The 27,984-nt window shown below is 36.6% G+C and overlaps 1 protein-coding gene across 5 annotated transcripts in view; it reads right to left on the bottom strand.

The window, feature by feature from the left end:
* The window catches only part of CDC42SE2 (CDC42 small effector 2), a 120,432-nt gene that overhangs the window by 8,535 nt on the left and 83,913 nt on the right, over positions 1-27,984 (bottom strand). For all 5 annotated transcript variants that reach the window (XM_071209814.1, XM_071209823.1, XM_071209819.1 and 2 more), the window contains 2 exons: positions 20,500-20,844; positions 2-103 (listed from right to left, as the gene is read on the bottom strand). In XM_071209814.1, coding sequence (XP_071065915.1) covers positions 2-103; positions 20,500-20,553 — 156 coding nt within the window. In that variant the 5' untranslated portion in view covers positions 20,554-20,844. The remainder of the gene's footprint in view (position 1; positions 104-20,499; positions 20,845-27,984) is intronic.

Raw genomic sequence — 27,984 nt, 5'->3', positions numbered from 1 at the left:
CTGAATTCATTCCACTGAACAGGTCTCCTGATCCTACGTGAGCCGTGTGTACAAAGTTGGTTGGTTCTCCGATCATACTTCGGTCAATCCGCCGTCGCCTTTTCTAAAATATGGGAAGCAATGTGTTGGAAGAATGATCTTATTAATACTTATTCTGACAGATTTACACACTATGGATGACTCTGTTTAATAACATATTATTAATAAAATTTCCTAGGACACAAAAATGCCTAAAATTATCTGCCAAAATTATCTCTTATAATGGAATCCCCAAGAGAAATATACACATAAGAAAATTAGTAAAGCAAAATAACAGTTATTACTTATATATATATAAGTTTAATTATTTGATCTAGCCTTGGATATCCACATATTTGTATAACAACCATTTAAGTTTTTGGCCTTAAAACAAACTGAGACATGTAAAAATACCATCAGTCACCAATTAATGTTAACAAAGAAAATAGTGTGATTTGAGCATGATACTAGTAAGCAGTACTTTCCAGCTTCACTGACAAACTGTATTTGGATATATTTGGTTATCACTTAGATTATACCCTTCTTCATCAGAATAAACCTGACAGCTGCTCTATATGGGGGGATTTGATCCTTCTTTTCTGATCTATTCTGGCTGAGAAGGAAAACCAGTTAAAACTCAGCCAGCTGGGCTGGGGCTTATGACTTGTCCTAACTCAGGACCACTTCTCACAGGTGCTGGACTGCTTCCCAGTAACTTCACTTACCAGCAGGAGCCCTTGTCCTCACCACTGTGCCCACCCAGCTCATCAGGAACACTGACATACCCTATTGCATTTCACTGATCACCTGAGATTTCTCCAGAGGTGAATGTTATCTTAGATCTTTCCCAAGTTTTCCATGACCCATTAGATACCAAAGTCTAAGGCTAGTGGCACAGCTGGGCTAACATCCTAATACCAGCTCTACTTATCCCAGCTTTCTTCCCTTTCAGGAATATATTGTCCCTGAAATGGAAGCTTGCCTCAAAACCAAAGCAAGTTATAAACTTATTGGATTCAGTTGCCTTTGAACATTTTACATCCATGTCTACTGCAACGTGGTATGTTCCTGATAAATCCTAAAAATTTATTATGACAGACCCAAATGACAGCTCCTCAGGGTTAAAATATGATTTTCTACGAAGCCACAAAAGCAAGGAGTTCATGTGTATATTTAAAAATCATTATAATTATACTAGCTACAATTTATAAAAAAGCATACCACTTCAGCGCAATTTCTCTATATTTTTTTCTTTTTATGAGATACCAGGGATTGAATCTAGGACACCTCACATATAGGAAGCAAGTGCTCAGCCACTGAGTTACATCCATTCCCCAGTGAGAGTTGTTTTTTGTTTTTGTTTGTTTGTTTTTAGGAGGTATCAGAGATCGAACCCGGGACCTTGCATGTGGGAAGCATGCACTCAACCACCTGAGCTATATCCACTCCCCTTTGTTTTTAATCAAATGTTTTTGTCCTCTTAACATAAGATTATGAGCTAGTTCAATCAGCACTTCTTAAGATCATATACCAGTCTGGCTTTATTAATTTTTTATCTTGGATATTTTCTCACATTCTTAAATATTCCTCTCAAGAACATTTTTTAAAGGAAAGTTAACTATCTCTCACAAGGTAATTCCTGTTAGGCTTGGTTTTCCTGCCTTCCAGACTTCCTGCCTGCATTCAAGTAGCTCTGTATTCATAGACACACACACATAATACTTTGTGGGTTTTTTACAAAAAATAAGATATTCTTCTAAAATTAAAAATATTAACATGAAGGTAACTTTACCTGTCAATTCATATAGATTAAACAAGAGGGGAAATTTTTTGCAATAAAAAAATTACATATAATACACACACACACACCCCTTTGTATAATTTTTTATGTGTGTAGATGTAGTTAAGGGAATGAAGTAAAAAACTGTTTTAAGATAGTAAAATCTAAATTCCTTCCCAGGGCATGTCAGGCTCTAAACCAGCTACTGACCTCTGGACATCTCTATGACAACTCCCATACCCATTATTTATCAAGATTTTTCTAACCTCAGGACATAAATAGTGTCTTGTAATTACACTGATCTCATTCATTTATTTTACCAATGTTTTATACATCATTAATTTTTACTTTTATCTTAATTCTTTCATTCTATTTACTTCTTTATTGCATTTTTCCCCCTAGGTTTTGAAGTAAAATGTTTGACTCATTCCTGTTTCTTTATTCAGTTAGACTATACATTTTGTATGGATTAAGCATCATCCAATTAGTTTTTTCATGAAGTTATTTTTTCCATTATTTAAAATAATGCTATTTCAACTTCTGATTTGCTATAATTCAAGAGACTGAAAAAATAGCTTCTAATTTCCCAAGTGGTTCATTCTCTCTTCCTTTCCTGATAATCATTCATTGTTGTGTAATTTTCTTGCTGTACTGAGAGTATGATATGAAAGATCTCTGATTTAGGGAATATATTAAGACTTTTCTTTGTGGACAAGTATTTTCTTAGTTTTGCTCTATCCTGTCCCTTAACTTGAAGAGTTAATTACTTCTCCCTTCTTTCCTTTCAATTATTTTTTCCCCACTCTGGTATTTTAAACGTTCTACTATGAATTCCTATTCTATCAGTTCATCTACCTATTTATAGCACATGCACTTAAAGACACTTCTTTCAGGGAAGCAGACTTGACCCAGTGGTTAGTGTATCCATCTACCACATGGGAGGTCTGCGGTTCAAACCCCGGGCTTCCTTGACCCGTGTGCAGCTGGCCCATACGCAGTGCTGATGTGCGCAAGGAGTGCCCTGCCACACAGGGGTGTCTCCTGCTTAGGGGAGCCCCATGCACAAGGAGTGTGCCCTGTAAGGAGAGCTGTCCAGCGCGAAAGAAAGTTCAGCCTGCCCAGAAATGGCACCACACACACAGAGAGCTGACACAACAAGATGACGCAAGCAAAAGAAACACAGATTCCCGTGCCGCTGACAAGAGAAGTGGACAAAGAAGAACACGCAGCAAATAGACACAGAGAACAGACAAGGGGGGGGGGGGAGAGAAATAAAAAATTTAAAAAAAGACACTTCTTTCAAATTAGGCCTCCCCACTCCTATCCTACCTCCCACCACTACACCAAATCAAGACCCTTTTGCACAACTCTAAGTCTTTATTCTGCCTCCACCTCGACTTTTGGGTTTTGTTTAAGTAATGTGACTCACAGCTGCAAGCTATTATTTTATTCTTGGAGCTTGTTATACAGATATTTGATTTTATGTATGTACATATGTACATAAATATATACATATACATACACATCTTCCACATTTCTTATGTTTTCACTCATAATTTTTATTTTTATAATTTCTTTGTATTGGAAAATAAGGCCACCTGATCTTGAGCCCACAAACTTTTTCTTAAAGAGCAAATAGTAAATATTTTAGGCTTGTGGGCCAGTCTGTCACAACTACTCAACTCTGTCACTGTAGAATGAAAGCAGTCACAGACAATATGCAGTCAAACAAATGTGGCTGTGCTAAGGTTATGGAAAGATGCTAAAGGTCCTGTGACCCTTGAACCCTTGATAATATACTGTTACATTTCCATTAAATTTGCCTTGTTAGGAGACTATTTATGTTTATCAAGACACATGCCAAATCTCACCATCAAAGGATGTGAATTTTCTCGGTACCTGTGCAAGGCAAATTAATGGAGCACAGACCATGAGAAGAGTCTTCTGGAGTGGAGAGATCTGGTTGATTTTTTTTTTTCCTCTAAGATGAGAGAGACATGATCATGTTTAAATTCTAATGAGAAAGATCCAGGTAAAGAGGAGAGACCAAGGCAAAGAAAAGGAAAGGATAATCAATATTAAAAGCTCCAGAGCAGGTAGGAAGGACGGTTGAAGTCAACACAGGTTGACGTCTTATTTTAGCCTCCTGTTATAACACACTATCCTTAATGAATTGAAAACCTAAATTTTAAGGACAACAAAATATTTTAAAATATAAAAATACAACATTTTTTCAGACATAATGTGGACATTTAAGGGAGAGCACACTTTTTTGATGTGCTGTATAAAATCATGGGCAAACAGGGGAATTCCAGAGTAGAGCCGCTGCAGAGAAAAACAGGAAATGGTGCTCTCTGCTCTCTGACATGTAGTGCTGTCAATAGCAAAAAGAGTCACCGGTTTTCCTGGAAATGTACTTTATTCTTTATAGAGAACTTTATTCAGACTGTCAAGGGTCTGAATAGTTCTCCCAGATTCATTTTGTGTAAGGACAGGACCAGAGGTATTACACAAAAATAAAGTTATGTTAGGCTACAGGGGATTAGGGAAAATGTCCCTTCCCATGAAATTTCCACATAATTACTTGCCATCACAATAACTCTAATTTTCATAATAGAAAGTTTTAAAAAGGATTTATTAATTCATTTGACTTCCTCCTGCTCTCCTTACATGAAAACTTATCTACCTGTACACTAAGAAAAGTGGTGTGACATAGGTATAAATAATAAATTACATTTAATTTCATGTCTGGTTTCCATTAGGATTTTTAATGTCGTCCTCATTCTTTCTCATTCCCTCCAATTCTAAAAATCATTTCCTCTCTTACTTCCAAAACTATTAGAAGACATGTTGCTCATATTTTAAGTATTTTTTAAAGATACCAAAGCTACTGCATAACATATGGTTAGCTGTAGTAACAATTTAGTTTGACAATGTTATTCATATAGATCATTCATGCACACACATCACCTGCTTCTTTGAAAATAAAACAACCAAACAACACCACCACAAATAGTTTAAACAATGAAGTCCAGCATGGTTCAGAGCTTCCACTCCGTTTTTCTACAGTTCTCTCAGTTCGGCTCCCCTCCTGCCTCCTTGTTTTAGTCTCAGACTAATAGCAGCAGAGTTGCAGCAAGTTTAGGCCTTCCATTGCTGTATAATAACATCTAGAAGAGAAGTTCTTTATTTAAAAGGAAAATTTGCCTCGGAGTCTCCATAGAACTTTCTCTGGTCTCTGCATTCTTGGCCCTTTCTTGAATCAATCCTTCTCATCTACAGAACATCTTACTTAGGCTGAGCTTGTGAAGCCAAATCACGTTAAGAGAGGAAACTACGGTGGCAAGCAATCACAGCCTAAGGAGGGGTTACCAGTGGCCCTGGGATCAATCCCTCAAACTGAATGGGGTCTTACCGATGGAGCAGGGATGGAGCAGGATGTGTGGTTACAAAAATAATGGCCATGTAGGCAGCTGTTATGATTTAGAAGTAGTAGGCAAACATTTATTTTTAAAAACTTGGGGAATGTAAAATTCTCGAGAACAGGGATTCTTAATGAGGGGTTGGGCCTGTGGAAAGATTTCAGGGGGTCCATGAGCTTGAATTGAAAATTAAAGAATAAACATTATTCTGGTGGGGATGTGTTGGTGTGCATATGATATATTTATTAAATAATACACAGTATAGTGTGGGGTTAGTGTGATTTTTATTTCGATGTAGTGTGTTCTGAGTGCAGAGGATAACTGCCTGCAAAGAGGCTGGTAAGGATGGCAGAGATGGTTTTATGATGCTGTAGGAAAACTAGAATTTCTAAATGTTTGCTGAAAATGACCATTTGAATAGATGTGGAACCGTGTTAGGTTATCAGGTATTGAAATTATGGGCAAGTTGTAAAACATAATTTTGAATAATCCTAAAATTTAAAGACATGCGACGGTGAGTGTCATAAAACTATCTGCCACTACATTCTGAGGAGTCTGTGGTTTTTACCTGACTGGCAAACGGGTCTGTGAAACAAAAAAGGTTAAGACCCCTTTCCAGAAGGATTCTTCTAAGGTTATCCTTCCAGAATATCCCTCTTTTCTGGCTCCCTACTAATCTTGCTAACTGCTACTTTAGTTTCTTCTGCTTCAGTTCATTTTGTATAAATTAACATTCTCCAGGATATCCCAGGTCCCTTTTCTTCCCTCTCCCACACCTTTATCTGAGTAACTCTATGCTGTTGACTAGTAGTAACTCTTTTTTTTCTAGCCCTTCTCTACATTTCAGACCAGGGGTTCTCAACCTTTTTTGTTCCACAGACCCTTTTGCCAGTCAGGTGAAAACCACAGACCCCTTACTAAATCTATACTATACCATGTATTACTTAATAAATATGTCACACCCACACCAACACATCCCCACAAGAATGATGTTGTTGTTTTTTTTTAAATTTTCAATTCAAGCTCACAGACACCCTGAAATCTTAACCCCTGGTTAAGACTATACACTCAGCTGATTACTGGCACCCTCACATGGATGTCAATGTTAAAACTTCCTACATCCCAAACTGAATGTATACTCTTACTTCCGTTATCCATTCCTCCTCTCTTATTTCCTATTTTGGTAAACACTTCTACCAGTACTTCAAGCCAGATTTGGGGACACCCTCACTCCTTCTCCTTCACATTGTCATATTTAATCAGCATATTCTGTGGATTTACTCTTTTGGTATCTCAATTCCCCTGTCACTGCCACAGTCTTATTTCCAGCCTCCAGAACCTTTCACCTGGATCACTGAAGCAGCCTCCTTATTTATTTCTTTCCAGTTTTACAACACTTGTCCCTCTCCCAATATTTCTCACCCTGTGTCTAGATTTATTTCTCTAAAATGCAAATATGATCATGTCACTCATCAGTTTGAAGTCTCCCAATGGCTTTCCAAAACATTCAAGATAAATCCAAAACTCCACAGCATATGAAGTGCCACATGACGCCCCACCCCATTCACCTCTTCAGCCTCATCTTTCACTACTTCCTACCTTAGTTGTAAGTTCATGTCTGTTACTTACAATTCCCTAAATACCCTATGCTCTCTCACTTCTCTGCCTCTGCCTAGAAGAATCTTTTTTATTCCTAATCTCTAATTTGGCTAACTCTTCCCCATCCTTCCAGTCTTAGCTCAGGCCTTCTTCAGAGCTTCCAGTCCGAGGCTAGTTACTCCTTGCTGTCCTCCCAGAATGTCTCATGTTCACTTCTGAAAAATTAAAATTTACATACCACACCAAATAAAAACTGTCCCCTAAATGGTAGATATGCTTCTATATAGAGAATGCACATAGAATTTGGATCCACAGAAAACATATGCAGTATTTTCAGGATTCTTAGACTTTCTACCAAAAGCATGAGCAATAAAAGAAAATAAACTGGACTACATCACAGTTAAAAACGCTGTGCATCAAACGACTGACAAGAAAACAAAAAAGCAAAAGAATTAAGAGAAAATATCTGGAAACCATATATCTGATAAGGGTTTGATATTCAGAATATATAAAGAACTACAATTTGACAGCAAAAAGACAAACATTAAAAACATTAAAAAATAGGCTAAGGACTTGAATAGATATTTCTCCGAAGAAGATTAACATATGGCCAAAAAGTACATGGAAAGATGCTCACCATTACTAGTCAGCAAGGAAATACAAACCAAAACCACAATGAGATACCACCTCACATGAGCCAGAGTGGCTATTAAAACAAAACAAAACAAAAATCAGGATATAACAAGAGCTGACAAGGATGCAGAGAAACAGGAACCTTAGTTCTTTGTTGGTGAGAATATACATTTCTGTAGCAATATTACTACTACTACACCTCCTTCATATTTTGAGAATGTTAATTATAAATTCTAGAAAAAAAAGGATTAATCACTTAAACATTAAAACTTCCTTTAAGACTATTCCCTGGGATGCTTAAAGTGTGCAAACATATACCACTGGGAAACAAACTAAGGGAAGTCTTTTGTGTAACACAGGGTGGCACAGCCTGAGGTCATCCTAGAAATGGAAAGAATGAATAAACAATGAAAATACCTGCTATCTATGGCAATTAAAAAATAAATAAAAGGTGGAACTTTCAAGCTCTAAAACAGCAATCATATATGCCAATGTAGGCTAACTAAATGAAGCTTAGAAGAGAAAGATATGCTACAGTTGAGAAAGTCAGATGAGTTGTGTAACTCGGCCCCTACCTGTAAAATAACTCAGCCCCTACCTGTAAAATACAGTCATTCTCTTTCCATTTAGCATTCGTCCAGCCATTCTTTAAGACCCCATTCACGTTTGACCTTCTAGTGTTTAGGCTGTTGGACAGTCCCTGGTCTGAGCATTCAGAGTACACGTTTCATATGTCAATTGTATCACTTAAAAAACAACATATTATAATTTATCTGCTGACAGTTTGATTTTCGTACAATACCAAGAATCCTTCAATGACAGGAACATGCCTGACAAATAGTAGACAATAAATGTCTGGTGAATAAATAAAAGGCTTTTTAATAAACAAGTCAGTTCAGTTCTCTAAAAAATGTCTTATCCAATACCATGACCAGATACTTCTTAAGGACCTATTATACATGGGAGATGTCAAAAATTCAATGCCAGTTCTAACAGTGTCTATTCCTGCTTAAAAATTATGTATCTAATGGTTTTATTTTCTCTGCTTCACAGTAGAGTTGTGCCCTACATAGTCATTACAACTGTCATCACTGTTGACGGATTCTCTAAAGCAGGGGTTCTCAAATTTCAGTGTGCATCAGAATTCCTGAAGGTTTATTCAAATACAGGTTGCTAGGTTCCACTCTCAGGGTTTCAGATCCAGCAGGTTTGGGGCAAGGCTGGGAATGTGCCATCAAACAAGGTCCAAGTGTAAATGGTGATACAATGGTAAACACTGCTCTAAAGAGCAGCAGCTGAATGTTTAAAAAGTAGATAGGTCATAATAACAATGAATGACACTTAAGAGTGCTTACTACATGCCAGGCCCAGTTCTCAGCACTTAACTACATGAACACATTTGCTGGCACCTTGAATAGCAGTGTGTGATATTTAATTTTCCCTTTAAATTGGAAGGCCTCTGGCAAACTCTCACTTGATGTCTGGTTGTCCTTCAGTCCCTACTTTATAGCCCTGTGTGTTTTACTGCTGTATTTGCTGAATAAAGTTTTATAATGTATGTGTGTTTTAAATTATTCAGAAAGCCATTAGGTTGAATAGTTTTTTTCACTAACAAATCTACAACAACCAAGCCAATGCACAATGTGGTTCACTTTTTTAAAAGAACAGTCTTTATCAAAAACAAGAGCCTATTCTTACATCATAGGCTGGAGACAGTGAATAAATTTCAAATCTTTCCTCATTATCTCAAAGGACCAACTTTTCACTATTTCCATTCCTTATCTCTGGGTCCAAACCAAGTTTTCCACAACATATTACAAGTGTAAGTCATGGTCTTATTCCTATAAGGACTTGATAAGTCCTACACATACCAGGCAGATTCTACTGAGGTTTCTCTGTCAGGGATACCTATTCACAGATACCAGTGAAGACCTGAGTTACTAAATACACTGCACTTCCCGGCTGTGTCCATGAACTCATTTGCTCCTGAGTGGGACCAACTCTGAAGGTAATGTTACAGTACTTATCGTAAGCAAATCAAATTAAAATAGACCAAGAAGAGTTTAAAAAAATCATTAGAAAAAAAAGGAGCTACTTTGGAAAATGGCATTACTGCCATGACTTAAAAAATGCAAGAGGAATTTATCACAGATTAATGAATCAACATGTATTTAATGAGCTCTGATACAGTGCTCAAATAAGACAGTCATTCTCCTTTAAGAGCTTACATTTCTGGGGGAGGAAGAAAACCACATAAATCAAATGCATAAGATAATACAGGACGCTTCTACCTATTGATCTTTATCTTCCACGACAAATTTATTTAATATGGTACAAAAGTCAGATATTTGGAGCTATGGACTTACAGCTACTGCCGTCACTGGATCCTTGGTGAAGGTGTATAATAAGCATTAAGTCTTTGTTCTTTTATGACTTTTCCATTTTGGTCATTTTATCAGTGAGGTGTGAAATAGCTTCAAGTTTTTAAATTTTTGTAATTTTTTAAATCCCCTGTTGTCTGCTCTCTGTGTCCATTCACTGTCTGTTCTTCTGTCTTGCATTCTCAGCGGCACCAGGAATCTGTGCCCCTTTTTGTTGCATCATCTTACTGTGGCAGCTCTCCGTGTGTGTGGTGCCACTCCCAGGCAGGCTGTGCTTTTTTGCGTGGGGCAGCTCTCCACGCGGGGTGCACTCCTTGTGTGTGGGGCTCCTCTACGTGGGGGCACCCCAGCATGGCATGGCACTCCTTGAGCATGCGGCAGCACTGCACATGGGCCAGGAGGCCCTGGGTTTGAACCCTGGACCTCCTTTATGGTAGGTGGACACTCTATCAGTTGAGCCACATCTGCTTTCCAGCTTCAAGTTTTTGGTATTCTAAACTATAATTTACTAAGACAGAGTTCTTTGTGCAATTTATATTCCCTTAATTTTTATTTTACCAGTGTTTGCTGATATATTTCAAATTTTTTTTTAAAGAGTGGCATTGTTTTTCTTTTGTTTACAAGTATTTTTTCCTTGCCCTCTCCTTCCCCTGCCCTGCTGTTTTTGTTGTCTGTGTCCATTTGCTGTGTGATCTTCTGTATCTATTTCTCTTTTTGTCTTCTCATCTTTCTCCTCTAGGATTCACCAGGATTTGATCCTAGGGGCCTCTGATGTCAAGAGAGGTTCCCTGTCAATTGCACCACCTCAGTTTCTGGTCTCTGCTGCGCCTCACCTTGATTTCCCCCTTCATCTCTCTTTGTTGTGTCACCATCTTGCTGTGTGACTCATTTGTGCAGGCTCTGGCTCACCGTGTGGGCACTTGGCCTGCCATGCAGGCACTCAGCTCACCACGTGGGCACTGGCTCACCATGCGGTCACTCACGTGGGCACTCAGCTCACCACACGGGGCACTCGCATGTGACCTTGACTTACTGCACGGGCACTTGGCTCACCATGTGGGCACTCAGCTTGCCACATGGGAACCTACATGGGCACCTGGCTCACTGCGCAAGCACTCTGCTCACCACACGGGTACGCTCTCTCTTCTTTATCACCAGGGATCAAACCCAGGTCCTCCCATGTGGTAGGCAGAGGCCTTATCACTTGAGCTACATCCACTTTCCTCAACTTTTCTTAATGCCTAAACATCAAGGTGTACATTAAATAACAAATTTTTAATTGTTTTTAAGGCATTTGAGACAACTTTAACATTTTTACCAGTCAGTGGATAGTCAGAAGATTCCACTTCTGCATGATTAGGAATAAATCTTTATAGCAGACTCATGTTGTTTCTTCCCAAATGCTTTGTTTCTTCTGGAAACTGCAGCTTCCTTCCTTTCCTTGAGGGAATCGCCTTTTACCAATGCCAACCATGTGATCTTGGTAGGCTGCACACCAGAAGAGACTACCACACCAACCACAGGGGTGTGCGCAGAACACAAAGAGGGTCAGAATCCTTCCCCAAAGGACTAACGCAGAGAAGCCACTGCTTCCTCAGGCTGTTAAAAAGGGGTAATGAACCTGCAGCTGAGGGCAACAGTGTTTCTCTTCCTATGAAGGAAAAAATGCCCATCTGTAGTCAGAAAGTATGAAACCAATGTGCTAAGAAGAGAAAAAATCTAGAAAGAGACAGAAGAGTCTTAACAGTGTCCCAGGACCTGGACACAGACGTTGAAGAAGCCAGATCCTGCCTTGCATGGGTAATATGAACCAAGAAAATGTCCTGTGGGAGTATGGTTTCTAAGACTGTGACCAAAAAACCCTGATGAATATGTTAAGGGTCAAACAGAAGAAAAAGAAGGGTTTAGTTAGATACTGCAGAGATCGAAAAGAATCTGCTCTTTGATAACTGAGTAATCTACCCTGGATTCCAAATTCTCATACTAAGTCAAAACTTCAGAAATTGCTAAACCTTTTTCCAGTGTACCCACTTCTCCATCTTCTGGAGTGGGGACAATAAATGCTAATTATACATCTCTGGCACCCAGAGTTGGGCCTATTCATTGGAATGTCAGCAGTAGCCCTCAGGTTCAAGTATCTATAAAAGGAGTTAAGACTACAAAAGATAAGAACACCACAGATTACCAGAGAGAAACGAAAACAACCAAGTAGAGTTACAAAAGCAGGATTTATCTAAATCAAAGTACTCAAAGGCAAGATATTTATAAGTATTATTTATAAATAAATGGGTGGGTTGCTAGTAATACACTTACCACCCAATCCTAAATGCAGGGCTGTCTGTATTTTACCCTTTCCAGCTTCAAAGATAACTAACCTCTTCGCACACAGGATCAATTTCACAGCTGGTGACAGATGAAAATTTTGCAGGAGGCCTCAAAATTTGTTTTTAAAAGGAATCTCTAAGTAAGTTTATAGTGACCTTTGCCAGGGCAAAATCACTAAAAGCAAAACTGAAGGAACTAGCTGTTCCTATCTCTCAGCAAGAAACCTGAAGGGAACACAAAGCGTTCTTTTTCTCCTATTTAAAGTTAGAGTCTGATTTTAATCACATATTTCAAGTATGAAAACTGAAGTAGAAAATAGGTTTTAAAAAATCTGAAATAGCTTTTCTAAGCACTAATATTTTTCAATGGTTTTGTTCAAGCATTTGGCCCAGTTTCTATCACTATGAGTCCACCTGAGTTTCTGTGTACTGTATGTATATGTAGTGTGACGAAGGGCTACACTGGCATCTACAGAGTTAGTTACCTTCAGGATTCAAGAGCAATACTTGCAGTGTTGAAAGAGTTTTGAAACACGTTATTTCATTATCTCCTCATTATATCCCTTAAGGATAGGAACAAATACTAGCTTTCTTTATGAACTACATCAAGCAGAATAAGATCCTTCTGTAGGCAATTCAGTTGTGCCTGCCTTCAGCTAAGTCAAAGCCTACACTCCACCATTCAAAAGCCTTTTCTTATCTATCACCCATTCTCTTTTCCATTCTCTTTTCTGTGTAAGTTTATTTTTTTATACTTTTATTTAAACTCTTTTGTTATGTAAAGTGGGGTTTCAGAAGGAAAGAAAGATAAACATGTACATTCAGCCCAAAATCATCTCTTAGGTTAGACAACTGGATATCTCCAAACTAAACCAAAATAAAATACTTCTGATAAGAAACCAATTCTTCAAGCTTTGAAGGTCTTGCTCAATTCAGACAGAAGGTGCTTAGAAATAACCAATGGATATCAAAACAAAACAAAACAAAAATTTAAAATGAGAGGAAATTGCCATTTATCAACTTGGCATTTATAATAAGAGCACTTACTGTATATCAGCCACTATGCCAAGCACTTTACATAAATTATCTTAATATATTGAATCCTCTAAGATAGGTGTCACTTCTAAATATATTAGGCTTATAAATCCAGGATGCAAATTGTTTGTAGGGTTCTACCTACAAAGGCGGTATAATACTACCATTTGTAATTAGTTCAATATAGAAACAGGGCTTCCAGAGGGTACCAAAAAAATAAGAAAAAAAAAGACAGGTGTCACTATTCTGTTTAGAGGTTAATTAACATACTCCAGGTCAAATAGTATATAAGTACTGATATTGGTATTAAAAGCCATATCTAAACAACCCTAAAGCCCACAGGGAATAAGATTTCAAATGGAGGAAACAAAAAGGAAAAACTTGTTTGGTTTATCACTATACTTACTTTGGGGCACTAAAAAATGAGTTCAATTTCCCACAGCTAAGCACTACTGAAAGCACATTTGTCTTATGTTTCTAAGTAATTTCACGTGTTCTTACACTAGGAGAGAAAACGGCATCTAGTCAAGTTCTGCCATTAATTTACTTTCTAATCTTAATTTGATTTGCTAGTTAACTTAGTACAGTTTTCAAATCTGTATGCATGTGTGAACATAAACACATTTGATTAGATGTTTGCTTAGATGACTTTAAAACTAAAATTTTTTCATGGTATGAAAGTTATTTTCATTTTGCAAATGAAAACAGAAACAAGTCACAAATAAAAACAAATCAAATGATGTCCCACTTGCTAAAAGAGGAGTATAAGCATGAGAAATAGCTTTGCAAGCAATTAAAAGAAAGCTCACTCTACAAAAGCAGATAGACTGAAGCACTAAAAGTATCTTCTCTAAAACTCAGAATTTTTACTGTATACAAAGATGATGAAAAACCAGACCAAACTTTAGAGTACTCGGTACTTAGAATTATACCGAGGGTGAGCAGGAATTTGTCTTACATGAGAGCTGCTAATAAAACTGATCTCTAATATTTTAAATCTACCATCAACAGTTTTTTGAAACAGATGAAAAACGGAATGTTTACCTTTATTTGCATCACAAATGAACAAATTTTTAAAAAGTGCTTCCAAAATGTTCACTATACGATCATAAATACAACTATGTTTAAATCAATCATAAATACAACTGCAGTATTAAGTTCCAGATAATTATTTAACTCTTTACGTAGTCAGAGATTACATAAAATTTGCATAAAACTACTATTCTTCTACAATAATGTATAGTTTATTACTTGGACTTTACCTTCCTTACAGACTTAAAAAATTATAAATTTCAATTTTCATTCTTGCTATCTTTGGGTTTTATAAAACCCAAGTCTATAAACAAAACAAAATTTCATGCAAGCTTCAGGCTACCGGTGTTTTAGAAGTGCCTTTATTTTAGCCATTTTAAAAATTTACTACCTTATGAAAAGATGCAGACTTTCACACCATTTACACTAATGGCAGAATTTGTAATTGAAAACTGTTTTCTAACTAAACTAACAATCACCTAGATGTAGTCAAATGACTCACAAACAATAGATCTTTTAAGAAATGTTTCAGAATTCATATAAACTGCCAGATTAACAGGAGTTCACATACTGATTCTATTTAACATGATCTCCTAGATGAGAAGCATTTTCTTTATGACCATAAGGATAAACAATATTTTTCTAGGGGCATATAGAGAAAAGTTATATATGCTTACCCCAGGGATACCCAAAATAATGTGCAGGATGTGGGAGGAAAATGCCAGACCATGTAGCTTTACTAGTATTTTTATACAGATTGACACTGATGCTTGATGGATGCAGGTTCCCTCTGACTAAATAAATGCTCTTCCCTAGTTACGTGTATGGTGTCCTCCTTTATTTCCTCATTTAAATATCCTTTCATCAGGAAGCCTTCCCCAAACACCCTCTTAAAATTAATACCATTCCTCCTATATAATACTCTATCTACTTACGCTGCTTTCATTTTCTACATAGCACTTATCACTTCACATATCATAATACTTATTCACTCACTAAATATCTACACTAATGTGAGTCATGAGGGCAGAGGATGTCTGTTTTGCTCAATGTTATTTCATCAGTACCTGGCTCACTATAGAAATACCAGTGTTGTTATGTGCACTAAAATTATAGTGACTGTGGACAAATACATCTAATTAAAACAACACATTTTAGTCAAACTTTAGCTTCCATTTGGTAACTTCACAATCTCATGGTGCAGAAACAAGCTATGTTTAACAATACACTGATAAAAGATATTTGCATATATATGTTACTCACTTGTGAAAATACATAAAATCATTTATGTAAAAAAATAAAATAAAAAAATTTAAAAAAACCACATTTTGGGCAGAGCAAATGATGGCATGCAGGAAACATAAAGTGGGAAGACACAAAATCTGGAAAGAAAAATATTATTTTCTTTCTGTAAATCAATGTTCATTGTTTTTAAAGATACCTTAAAAGTCCACCAGTACTCTGATATACCACAGTAAGTACATAAAGATTTCAGTATAATTCTTTAAACAGTTGCAAACCTCTTTTTTAAAAAATTAAGTCGCAAGGCGGCAATCATCCAATTTTAACTCCACAACCCTGGCTGTATGTAGGACCAGCAATGACAGCATTTATACTATAGTCAATTTTAAAAGCTTAGATTACTATGGTTCAAGAAACTGGAACTCCATTAAATTCTGTATTGTACTGTGTTAAAATGAAGGAGTAGGAAGAAAAACCGATTCTTATGCTCTGCTCAGAAAAATGCATATTTTGTTCCTGATATTGAGTTACTTCTTTTTCACACATGGAATGTGCAAGAGCAGGGGTGGTAAAGAGTGAGTGGGAGAGGTGGCATGCAGGACTCTATTTCAGTAAATACTTCTAGAAAAGAAAAGAAAATTTTAGAGATGACCAAGCAGCTTTCAAATAAGGCAGTCTTGATACTGTCTAACAGAACTGCAAGGATATGTTTTCAAAGAATGTAAATTTATATAAAATGACTAGTGAATCTTTTAAATGTGTTTTCCTCATGTCAACAAGCAAGCTGTATTTCTACTAGAGTAACTGCAGAGTCCTGTCAAATTTTGTAATTTTTCTCAGCAAGTCAAAAGGTTAAAAAATTGGATGCCCATGTGGAATATTTCACAAAAATATGTATTATTATGTATTATTAAATAATAATGCATTAAAAACCATCTGAGATTTTGAAGAATATTTTGTAGGAGAGACTTTACTTTTGGTGTCTCATATTTATACCTCTAAGGTCTTATTCTCCTGCTATTTAAATTCTTAATCTTCGTCTTTCTATTTAAGCTAATGGCAAGAGAATATGTCTATACCACAAACGTGAATAGGATTTACTTCTTTCTATAAACTGTGAATACTGGCAATAAATAAATCAATCTTAAAAATATGACAATATATTAGGTTGGTGCAAAAGGAATTGTGGTTTTGGAATATGAGTTTTAAATCATTATAACTAGGCTCAAACGCATCTTTAATAATCAAAATAGGAACCATTACAATCAACACATTTTTGCCAATGAGAAATAAGTTTGTGTATTCCTGTAGCATAAAAATCCATGCTTCTGGACTTGATGAACTCCTGAAAAGCAATTTTCTGCATCCTGCTGGTTGCGGGAAGTATTTTCACCGCAAAAAGTTCTCGAGATGCTTGAAGAAGTGGTAGATGATAGGCGAGAGGTCAGGTGAATATGGCAGATGAGGCAAAACTTCATAGCCCAATTCGTTCAATTTTTGAAGCATTGGTTGTGCGATGTGCAGTCGGGAATTGCTGTGAAGAAGAATTGGGCCCTTTCCGTTGACCAATGTCAGCTGCAGGTACTGCAGTTTTCAGTGCATCTCGTCAATTTGCTGAGCATACTTCTCAGATGTAATGGTTTTGCCTAAATTCAGAAAGCTGTAGTGGATAAGCCAGGCAGCAGACCACTAACAGTGACCATGACTTTTTTTTGGCTCATGTTTGGCTTTGGGAAGTGCTTTGGGCTTCATCTTGGTCGAACCACTGAGCTAGTCATCACTGGTTGTCATATAAAATCCACTTTTTGTCGCACATCACAATCTGATTGAGAAATGGTTTGTTGTTGTCGTGTAGAATAAGAAAAGACAACACTTCAGAATGATGATTTTTTAAAATTTTCGGTCGGCTCATAAGACACACACTTATCGAGCTTTCTCACCTTTCCAATTTGCTTCAAATGCCAAATGACTGTAGAATGGTCAACATTGAGTTCTTTGGCAATTTCTCATGCAGTTTAAGAGGATCAGCTTCGATGATTGCTCTCAACTGGCTGTTGTCAACTTCCGATGGCCTGCAACTACGCTACTCATCTTCAAGGCTCTCATCTTTGCAAAACTTCTTGAACCACCACTGCACTGTACATTTATTAGCAGTTCCTGGACCAAATGTGTTGTTGATGTTGTGAGCTGTCCCTGCTGCTTTACAACCCATTTTGAACTCAAATAAGAAAATCGCTCAAATTTGCTTTTTGTCTAACATCATTTCCATAGTCTAAAATAAATATGAAATAAACAGCAAGTAATAAGTCACTAGCAAAATTCCAACAGTGCAAAACTGCAATTATTTTTGCACCAACCTAATATGTATTTTGTAACTTTTTAAGAACACTGTTGAAAATGTAATCCTTTGTAATATCCTAGATTATAAATTATACAACTTAAATGATGCAGTCTTAAAGAATTTTCACCCAAACGCATACAAGCTCATTCATTTTGTGCTTAAATAAAGTCCTTTCCCACTAAAGGCAAGATAAGCCAGGATGTTCTACCACCACAGGCACTACTGAACACTATACTGTAGGTCACAACCAATGCATTAAGATGCCAAAAGGATAATAGGTTTAAATATCAGTAAAAGACTAAAACATTGTCACTATCAGGAGTTACTTAGAAAATACTAGAGCTTCAACCAAGTAACTATTAAACTGTTCAGGAAGGTAGCTGTATATTTAATATATAAAAATTAATAGTTTCTAAGCACCAATAATTAAGAAATGTAACAGAAAAACAATTCCATTCAGAATTGTAATAAAAATCCATACAATATCTAGAATGAATCAAATAATAAATATGGAAAGTTTACAGGATGAAATTTTAAAACTTTGCTAAAAGAATATTTAAAGATCTATATAAGATATATGACATGTTTCTCAATGGAATTATTCAAAATTGTAAAGATGTCAATTCTCACCTAAAGTCAATACCATCCCAAAGCAAACACCTATAGGATTAAAAATGCATTATGAAATATTTCATACAAAGAAAAATATGTAAATAACATAATAAGGATCCATGTAATCACAATTCAGATTAAAAAACAAGACACTGCAACACAGTTGAAAAAATAAGAGCTACGAAAGAAATTTCTCCTACAAGACAGCAAAACAAATTGTGGCAATAAAAACAGTATTTTAGTGGTATAGATGTAAGCACCTGAACCAAGAAAACAGAATGGATTTCAGAAATGGGCCCTTAAATAGCAGAAAATGCCGTATATAGTATAGATGGTATTTCAAATAACTTATGAAGAGATTGAATATTAAACTGTCTAGATAGCTGATTAGTATGAAAAAATGGACCCTGATCTCACACCACACGAATTAATCTATTTTCCATGCCACATGGATCAAAGGGCTAAATATAAAAATCAAAATGATAAAAAATATAGGGTATAAAAATAGGATAAGTCTTTAAAATATTATGGTGGTGAAGGTCTCCCTAAGGAAAATCTGTATAGGATGAAAGATTCCACAAAATTAAAAAAAAAAATTGATATATTGAGTCATCCATAACAAAGGATTATTAGCTACAATACATATTCAGAGGTACAAAAAAGGACAATCTAATTAAAAACTGTAAAGTCTATTAATAGGCAATTCAATGAACAGAAAAGATAGTCTCACTAATAATCAGATGGGTGCATTTATGACCATCACTAGAAAAATTAAATTATGGTATATCACGGTACCATGAAAATTTTACAAATAATGATACAAATAGATTAAACATTAAATAATAATGTTTAAGTGCAAATGAGAGAATAATATGGACAGTATAAAAACTCTATTTAAAAATAAGCAAAACTAAATAAATATGTACATATATAGTCATTGAGTGATACATAGAATACATACCAACTTTTGAAAGTGATTTCACCTGGAGATTGATCAGTGAGATTGGGGAAGGGACAAAAAGGATGACTTTCATTTTTTATATTCTCTTGTCTATACAGTGCAAATTTTTTAAATAAAAAATCATTCATGTATTATGTGTGCAATTAATTACATGGGTTTTTGTTTTTTGCAATTACATTTTAAAATTTAACCCTCTTTCATGTCTTTACAAATATAAACAGAACAGAATAACATGTAGACTCACTCATTTATTTAGTGAGTCAGCCAGCCAGCATGAGTACGTACATTCTCTAAGATATTATACTTGATAATGAGGATGTGAACATAAATATGCTCACAGACCCCAAAGAATTCCAATGTGGTAGTAGAGCTTGCAGAATAAATAAGCTATTTACTATTCCAAGGGTTCTAGGCTGTAATAAGAAAAAGAACTGAGAGCTGTGAGAATACAGATACGGTATTATTTAAGTCAAGGGAAAGCTGGGGAAGATTTTACAGAGGTTACATTTGATCTAGGCATCTTAAAAGATGAGCAGAAATTTGCTGGATTTGGGGTTGGAGGGTAGGATTTGGAGAAAAGTAACAATATGTGTATAGGTTAGATGGCACAAAAAGGGCATATCCCAAGAAGTCAGCGAAGACCACTATGTACATGACTTAGGGCAAAAATCTGGACCTGTTCAAACAGAAAGTATGGATAAAGGTATTTTCATCAGAACGTTACTATGAGAAACATGAGATGAGCTGAGAAGGATGTGAAGGCAATTTAGTACCACATTTTCGATCCCTCTGATTTCCAGACTGATTTAACTGTTTTACCACAGGTTTTCTCCTTTCTCACTGTCCTTCCAGAAGTTGTCTACTTGGCAGAAGAACACAATTTTCTTAGTCATGTATAATGGTCTAGTAAAATTCTTGACACAGTAAACAACAACAAAACCCCACATTAATTCCCTCCCCCCTTTTAAACAGATATTCAGAGTTCCACAGAAGTATTCTCTGTAACACTTCCTAGAACTGCCCTGCAATTACTCCTAGGCTCCTGATTCTCAATTTGAGAAGCAGTAGTGTATACCATAAGCACCCACCTCATGTAAACACACTTTACAATATACTTACAGGCTGAGGCTGTTCTGCAATACAGCAGTTGAAACACAGCCAGAACTCACTCATGCTTATAGTTCAAGGGATAAATGAGCACCAATGAAGGTTCCAAATTTCAACTGAGGAAGCTCCACAAAGCACACTTCGCAATATGATGACTGTCCAATGATGCCAAATGATAATTTTATTATTTCACTGTGTTTTTGTTCTACGTCAAGTATTTTATGCAGTCCATTTAATAAAGAAAGTCAAAAGTGTTTCCTTTCTTTGCTTCTGGTTCTACAGAGACTTGTTTCTTAGCCACCAGGAATGTATGGTATAAAAACTGTTGTCTTGACTCAGGGCCTGTAAGTGGGTAGTCTAGAAAAAAAGAAAAAGAAAAAAGTTACTTTACTTATCCTTGAGAAGCTTTTATTTCTTAATATGTGGTAAAATTACAAGTAAATATTACCTTAAAAAGTGAATACTGAAAAATCAAGATTTTTACAAACTGATATTCATTCAACAAATATTTTATCACCATTAGTGTAGGGGCTAGGAATATAGCAGTAAAAGCAGACAGAAATTCTTGCCTTCATGGAGCATTTGTATTTTATGACTATAAAAATATGAATTGTTTTCATTACATTTTTTTAAAAATCAAGAATTAGAACACAGTGATTGCCATGCAAAAAATTTCTAATTCCAAGAAGAAATAGCAATCATCATTTTATATAGGTTTCTTCACTTGAGTCCCTTTGTTCTAGAGACAATCCAGGTAGTTACTGACATAACAATCAATACTTAAGAAGGTAATCAAGCAGCTACAGCTCATCAAAAGCTATAAAGAAAAATTTCACTTACTCATTAAAATTAGAATTGCACATAAAAGATGGATTGGAATTAAATTAGGCTTTTTTTGTGTGTACAAAAGACCCTTGGATCTCTACCCCATCACCATTCAGCACCACAGGAATCAATCTATATCCATCAAAATACTTTATATCTCAACATGGCCTGTCAACCAAGCTGAGTTCATCAGAATCCTTTTAAGGCAAGTTTCTATCTGGAATTGAACAAAGAGTGAACCTATCTTTTCTTCTTGGCTGCCAAGCTGTTGATTTTAAGGCAGACCTTAATCAAACATGTTCCACACCTCAGGGAGAAGATGGCTCTGTGATGATAGTGCTGACAAGCAAAGACTATACAGTAAAGTCCAGATAATATGAGTCCCTGGTCCCAATCATCCCTAAGAACACACTATCAGAAACACAGTGTTACAATTTAAGCATACATTCAAGGAGGAAAATTAGAAGGTAGGAAATATACATTCTTGCCATGGTTAAAATTCAGAACCTGGAATGTTTAGTTTGAAGCAGTCAGGATGACCAGTCCTTATCTAATCCAAACTCCAAACCAAGAAGTGGTAATGTTGCAACAGTATGGTTCACTTGCTTTCTTAGTTTAATCTTCTTAGCAAGAATAGGAGGGAAAGGGTTAAATTGACAATATGAACATTATTTTAATGTATTAAGCTATTTAACCAGCTTAACTCTACTCTGGATCAAAGACCTGGCCATTAAGAAGTTACTGTGAAATGAAATCTCTTTTAACTGATTCTTTGAAAATAAATGTCTGTGTTTGAAACCGAAAATTCTTTGTAGCACACACAGATATGGAGTTACCCTAGTGTTTTCACATCCATTGGATCTGAACAGTGCTGTTTGGTTTAGTAATCAATACCTTATTTTCTCATTTACCTATAAAGCTAGGCAATCTCCTTTTTATTTATAAATACCTTTGCCAGAAACCACTTTCAAATATTAACTTCACATTGGGAGGTGCTGTATTTCATTTCCTTTTCCTTTTAACTGATTAAATGCTTCTTTCTGTTCAATACTTAAAATTAATAAATGATGTCCTACTTTACAATCAATAATATTTGTTTTATTTTATCACCTATATCCAAATTCAAATTTCCTTCCCATTTAAAGTAAAACTATTTGTTATTTTAAGAATTCTAAAATACTGGGAAACGGACTTTGGCCCAGTGGTTAGGGCGTCCGTCTACCACATGGGAGGTCCGAGGTTCAAACCCCGGGCCTCCTTGACCCGTGTGGAGCTGGCCATGCGCAGTGCTGATGCGCGCAAGGAGTGCCGTGCCACGCAAGGGTGTCCCCCGCGTGGGGGAGCCCCACGCGCAAGGAGTGCGCCCGTGAGGAAAGCCGCCCAGCGTGAAAAGAAAGTGCAGCCTGCCCAGGAATGGCGCCGCCCACACTTCCCATGCTGCTGACGACAACAGAAGCGGACAAAGAAACAAGACGCAGCAAATAGACACCAAGAACAGACAACCAGGGGAGGAGGGGAAATTAAATAAAAAAAATAAATAAATAAATCTTTAAAAAAAAAAAAAAAGAATTCTAAAATACATATTTTCCCTACTCCAATGTACCACTTTAATGGCACTCACAAATACTTCCTCTTACTTGAAATGTTTAAAGTACAGTAATCTGTGCTGCTATTTTTGGAGGCAAACAGAAAGGATATACAACTTTTCTTATGAGTTTCCATGTAGATGACAAATCTGTTGAAAAGTATTTTCAAACCAAGGGGATGTTTGCTATTTACTTTTTTTATTTGTTAAGATATAAATCTTAAAATGTTTCAAGTGTGTTTTAGAAGTGATACCAAAACATTCTCTATCTTCTTCCTTTTTTAAATCAACTTCCTTTTTGTTTTTTTCCCCCAAAAGTGTACAATACTCCAAACACACGCATATATAAGCATTATGTACAGAAGTACTGAATCCTTCACAAAAAATTGCAATACCTTTATTTCTTGGGCTGAAACTTACTTAAAACAAGTCTACTTTAGAAAATCTCAAAATTTTTTAAAATTTTATTTTAAGATAATAAAGAAGAGTCACTTCACAATATCAACGTCTAAATTTGGCTTTTATACACAGCTTAGCACATTCCACACATAAATAAGGGGTCAGACTGGACTACCACACAAGAGAGTATTTCACAGACTTATACATTCACAGGATTTTAGAATCGGAATGGACCATGTAGATAACATCATGGAACTTATTTTAAAAATGAGGGCATTAAGGCCAAATAGCTCAAAGTGAATTATCCAAGACCACTTAGCTAGTGACTGGCAGAGAATTAAAAGCGCAGTCTTTTGATTTACAAATGAGAGGGGTAGCAGAGAAAAGGGGACCAGCATTCTTTGGTCATATTATTCACCAACATCAGTTTCCCTGCCTTCTCACTTTCCCTACTATAGTAGTTTGATATTATTTTTGAATTCTAAAAAGAAGGATTATGTTTGTAAACTGGTCTGTTCCTCTGGGTATGATACCCTTTGATTGTATTAGATTCAGCTAAGATGTCTTTGATTAAATTAAGATTAGGGTTTTAGGGGAGCAGTTGTAGCTCAACCAGTTGAGTGCCCACCTCCCACAGGGGAGGTCCTGGGTTCAGTTCCCAGGACTCCTAAAGAAGACAAACAAACAAACAATGAGCAGACAATGAGTAAAAACAATAACAACAACAACAAACAAAAATCCAAGCAAGACAATGAGCAAAAACAAATGAGCAAGGAATGTATCTGCCTCCCACATGGGAGGTCCCAGGTCTGGTTCCCAGTTCCTCCTAAAGAAAAAACAAAAACAAGACAATGAGCAGACAATGAGGGGGAAAAAAACATAAGGAGCAGTAAACAAGCAAAACAATAAACAAAAACAAGCAAAACCAAGCAAACAGATGAGGAAGTCATCTAAGGGGGCAGAGGGTAGATTAGGCTTTGATTCGATGATGTCAAAGGGCATAACTCAGGGTTGAGTCCCCGCCCTCTTGGTGGGTTATATAAATGGACACTCAAGAAGACACACAGAGTGGATGGCTCAAGTAGTGCAGTGCCTGCCTCCCACATGGGAGGTCTTGGTTTGGTTCCTGGTGCCTCCTAAAGAAGAGAAACAAACAATAAGGAGACAATGAGCAGAAACAATGAGCCAGACAACAAGTGCAAACAACAAGCAAAAAAACCAACAAGCAAACAGATGGTGAAGCCATGGTGATATAGGGGGGTGGAATTTTTTTAAAAAGGAAGAAGATACACAGAAAAGAGAAGACTCAAACAGCTAAAGCCCCGGGAAAAGAGAGGAATCCCATGCTAGCCTACAGCTGAGATAGAAGAAGCTGAGCCCACAGAGCCTTAAAAGGAAGAAGGAAGGAGAGACCAGGCAGTGATCACCCACCATCTTGCTTCAACACGTGGCTCTGAAGAGAAAACAATCTTGAGTTGGACTCTTTAGGACCTTGTAACTGTAAGCTTTTACCCCAAATAAATATCCTTTATAAAAGCCAGCAGGGGAGGCGGACTTGACTCGACAGATGGAGCGTCCGCCTGCCATATGGGAGGTCCGTGGTTCATACCCAGGACCTCCTTGACCCGTGTGGAGCTGGCCCACGCGTGGTGCTGATGTGTGCAAGGAGTGCCCTGCCACACAGGGGTGTCCCCCACATAGGGGGGCCCTGCACGCAAGGTGTGCGCCCCATAAGGAGAGCCGCCCAGCGCGGAGGAGAGTCCAGCCTGCCCAGGAGTGGCACCGCACACACAGAGAGTTGATGCAGCAAGATGACGCAACAAAAAGAGACGCAGATTTCCAGGCACTGACAGGAATAGAAGCAGACACAGAACACACAGCGAATGGACACAGAGAGCAGACAACTGAGGGGGGAAGAGAAATAAAAAACTTAAAAAAAAAAGCCAATAGACTTCTGGTAATTTGTACCAGTACCCCTTTGGCTGATTAATACACTTACCTAAATGAAATGCCACAGATAAAAACTTTTTACCTTGTAAACAGTTTTGCCACTGACAACTTAAAACAAGTTAAGTTCCAATATCCTACCCACAATTTAAGAAAATTGAGTTCTAGGTCAACTTCCAAAGAAACAATAATTTCTTTGAAATTTATTGAAAAACAGGACAAAGAGGTATAACTTTAACCAGGTAATTTTTAGTTTTTAAGAAAATCTTAAATACTTTAACTCAAAAGTTTCTATTTTAGACTTTGAAAAAAGTATGTTGAGCAAGCGACAAGCTCTGTTACCCTCAGTTTTATACCCTCAGCTATAAAATGGAATGCTGCACTGCCAATTTCACAGGTTTGAAATAAGCATTAAATGAGATGATACACAAGACGACACTTAAGGAAAGTGATTGTGGCTCAAGTGATAAGAGCGTTCACCTACCATATAGGAGGTCCAGGGTTCGGTACCCAGGGCCTCTTGACCCCTGTGGTGAGCTGGCCCACGCACAATGCTGCCGCATACAAGAAGTGCTGTGCCACGCAGGGGTGTCCCCCATGTAAGGGTGCCCCATGCGCAAGGAGTGAGCCCCACAAGGAAAGCCGCCCCATGCGAAAAAAGCACAGCCTGCCCAGGAGTGACGCCACACACACACAGAGTTGATGCAGCAAGGTGACACAACAAAAAAAGCGACACAGTTTCCCAGTGCCATATGACAAGAATGCAAGCGGACACAGAAAAATACCCAGCGAATGGACACAGAGAGCAGACAACAGGGTAGGGGAGGGGAGGGGAGAGAAATAAATAAAATAAAACTTAAAAAAAAAAAAGAAGAAGACAACATATTATTTAAAAAACTGTATAGATAGAAGATCTTATTTATATAAACTTAAAAAACAGGTTAAACCAAACTGCTTTGTTTAAAGATGCATGTAAAGGATTTTATTAAAATAAAAGTCAGGAGTGGCTACTGTAGGACTAAGAGCAGGGATTTGTGACTAGGAAGAGATGTTTGGGGCATTTGGAATGCTGGCAACATTCTCCTTCCTAACCTGGGTGATGCACACAGATATTTATAATGGTTACATTACCACATTTATGGCATATGTAATTTTCCATATAATGTATTCTGAAATGATAAAATTTTAAGTGAAAAAAGTAAAACAAGCAAATATTAACAATTAGCAGTTGATATTAATGAAGTGGTGGAGATCAGACAGGAACTGCAAAACACAGAATCTTGTAAAAATGAGCATCCCTGCTGTAGCCTTTGAAGAACATGGTAAAATTAATGAGGGGAAAGGGAGAATAGGGTTTGAAGTTCTAGTAGATGGCAGAGGTTTCTCCCGGAAATGCAAAAATTATTCATGAATGATCAAGTTGGAATTATCAATTCTTACTGATAGCAGCAGAGCACTAAATGAATCAAAATCTGGTTAAAACAGTTCTTTGATAATGATTGGTGGTACAAGACCCCCTTTTTAAAAAAATCCATTTAAAAAGAGTTTTCAAACTACAGAAATATGGCAGATCTACTGCTCTGCGGTGTTAATGCAAGTCCAAATAAACCATGTTCCCTGATGCAAATTTAAAAAGCACAGATTTGTGTGTGTGCATGCATGAGCTAGTGTTGTTGAACTTGCAGGATAATTTCTTTCTTAAACTTGAAATGACGGACTTACAGATAAGTCTTTCCTACAGTTCCATACAAATTGCAAACAAACAATATGAACTCTTTTTGAGTCTGGCTTATTTTGCTCAGCATGTTTTTGAGATTCACATTCTCTGTATTAGCAGTTCACTTCTTTTTGTTGTTGAACAGAATTCCATCATATAGACATCCTACAATTTGTTTATCCATTCAGATATTATTGTTTTCCTTTCTTTTTTTTTTTGGCTATTAAGACAAAAATTGCTATGAACATGTGTATACAAGTCTTTGTGTGGACAAAAATTTTCATTTCTCTTAGGTAAATATCTAGGAATGGAACTGTTGGACCATATGGTAACTATATGTTTAACTATATTAAACTGTCCACCAGTTTTCCAAATCATTTGCCCCATTTTGCATTCCGGTTATCAATGTATGAGAGTTCTCTTGCTCCACGTGCTTCAACACTTTGTATTGTCAACCTTTTTAATTTTAGTCATTCTAGTGAGTGAGACAAAGTATCTCATTAAGGTTTTAATTTGCACTTTCCTGATAACTAATGATATTATATGTTTTCATGTGCTTGTTGGCCATTCACATATCTTCTAACTCCTCTTCTTTAGTTAAGTGTATGCTCGAATCTTTTGCCTATTTTTTAATCAAGTTGTCTAAGTTGTGCTCTTTACAAATTCTAGATCAAGTCCTTTGCCTGATATATGGATTGTAAATGTTTTCTCTCAAGCTTTGTTTTCCCTTTCCTAACAGTGTCTTTTGAAGAGCTTAAGTTTTAAATTTTGATGAACCCAATGTATCAATTTTATCTTTTTCTTTTTATGATTTGTGCTTTTTGCATACAAAGAAATTGTAGTCTATCCCAAAGCTGCAAAGATTTTCTCCTATTTCTTCTAGAAGTCTTAGTTTTTACTTTTAGGTCTAAAATCCATTTTGAGTTAATTTTCTGGAGATATAAAGGTCAAAGTTTATTTTTTCCATTTGGATACCCAGTTGTTCCTAGCATGATTTGTATAAGAATCTCCTTTCCCCAATGGA

This window comes from Dasypus novemcinctus, chromosome 2 (assembly GCF_030445035.2).
Source record: "Dasypus novemcinctus isolate mDasNov1 chromosome 2, mDasNov1.1.hap2, whole genome shotgun sequence".
Classification (NCBI taxonomy): Eukaryota; Metazoa; Chordata; class Mammalia; order Cingulata; family Dasypodidae; genus Dasypus; species Dasypus novemcinctus.
Note: the sequence above shows the minus strand (reverse complement) of the source record. Positions and strands in the feature narration are given on the sequence as shown.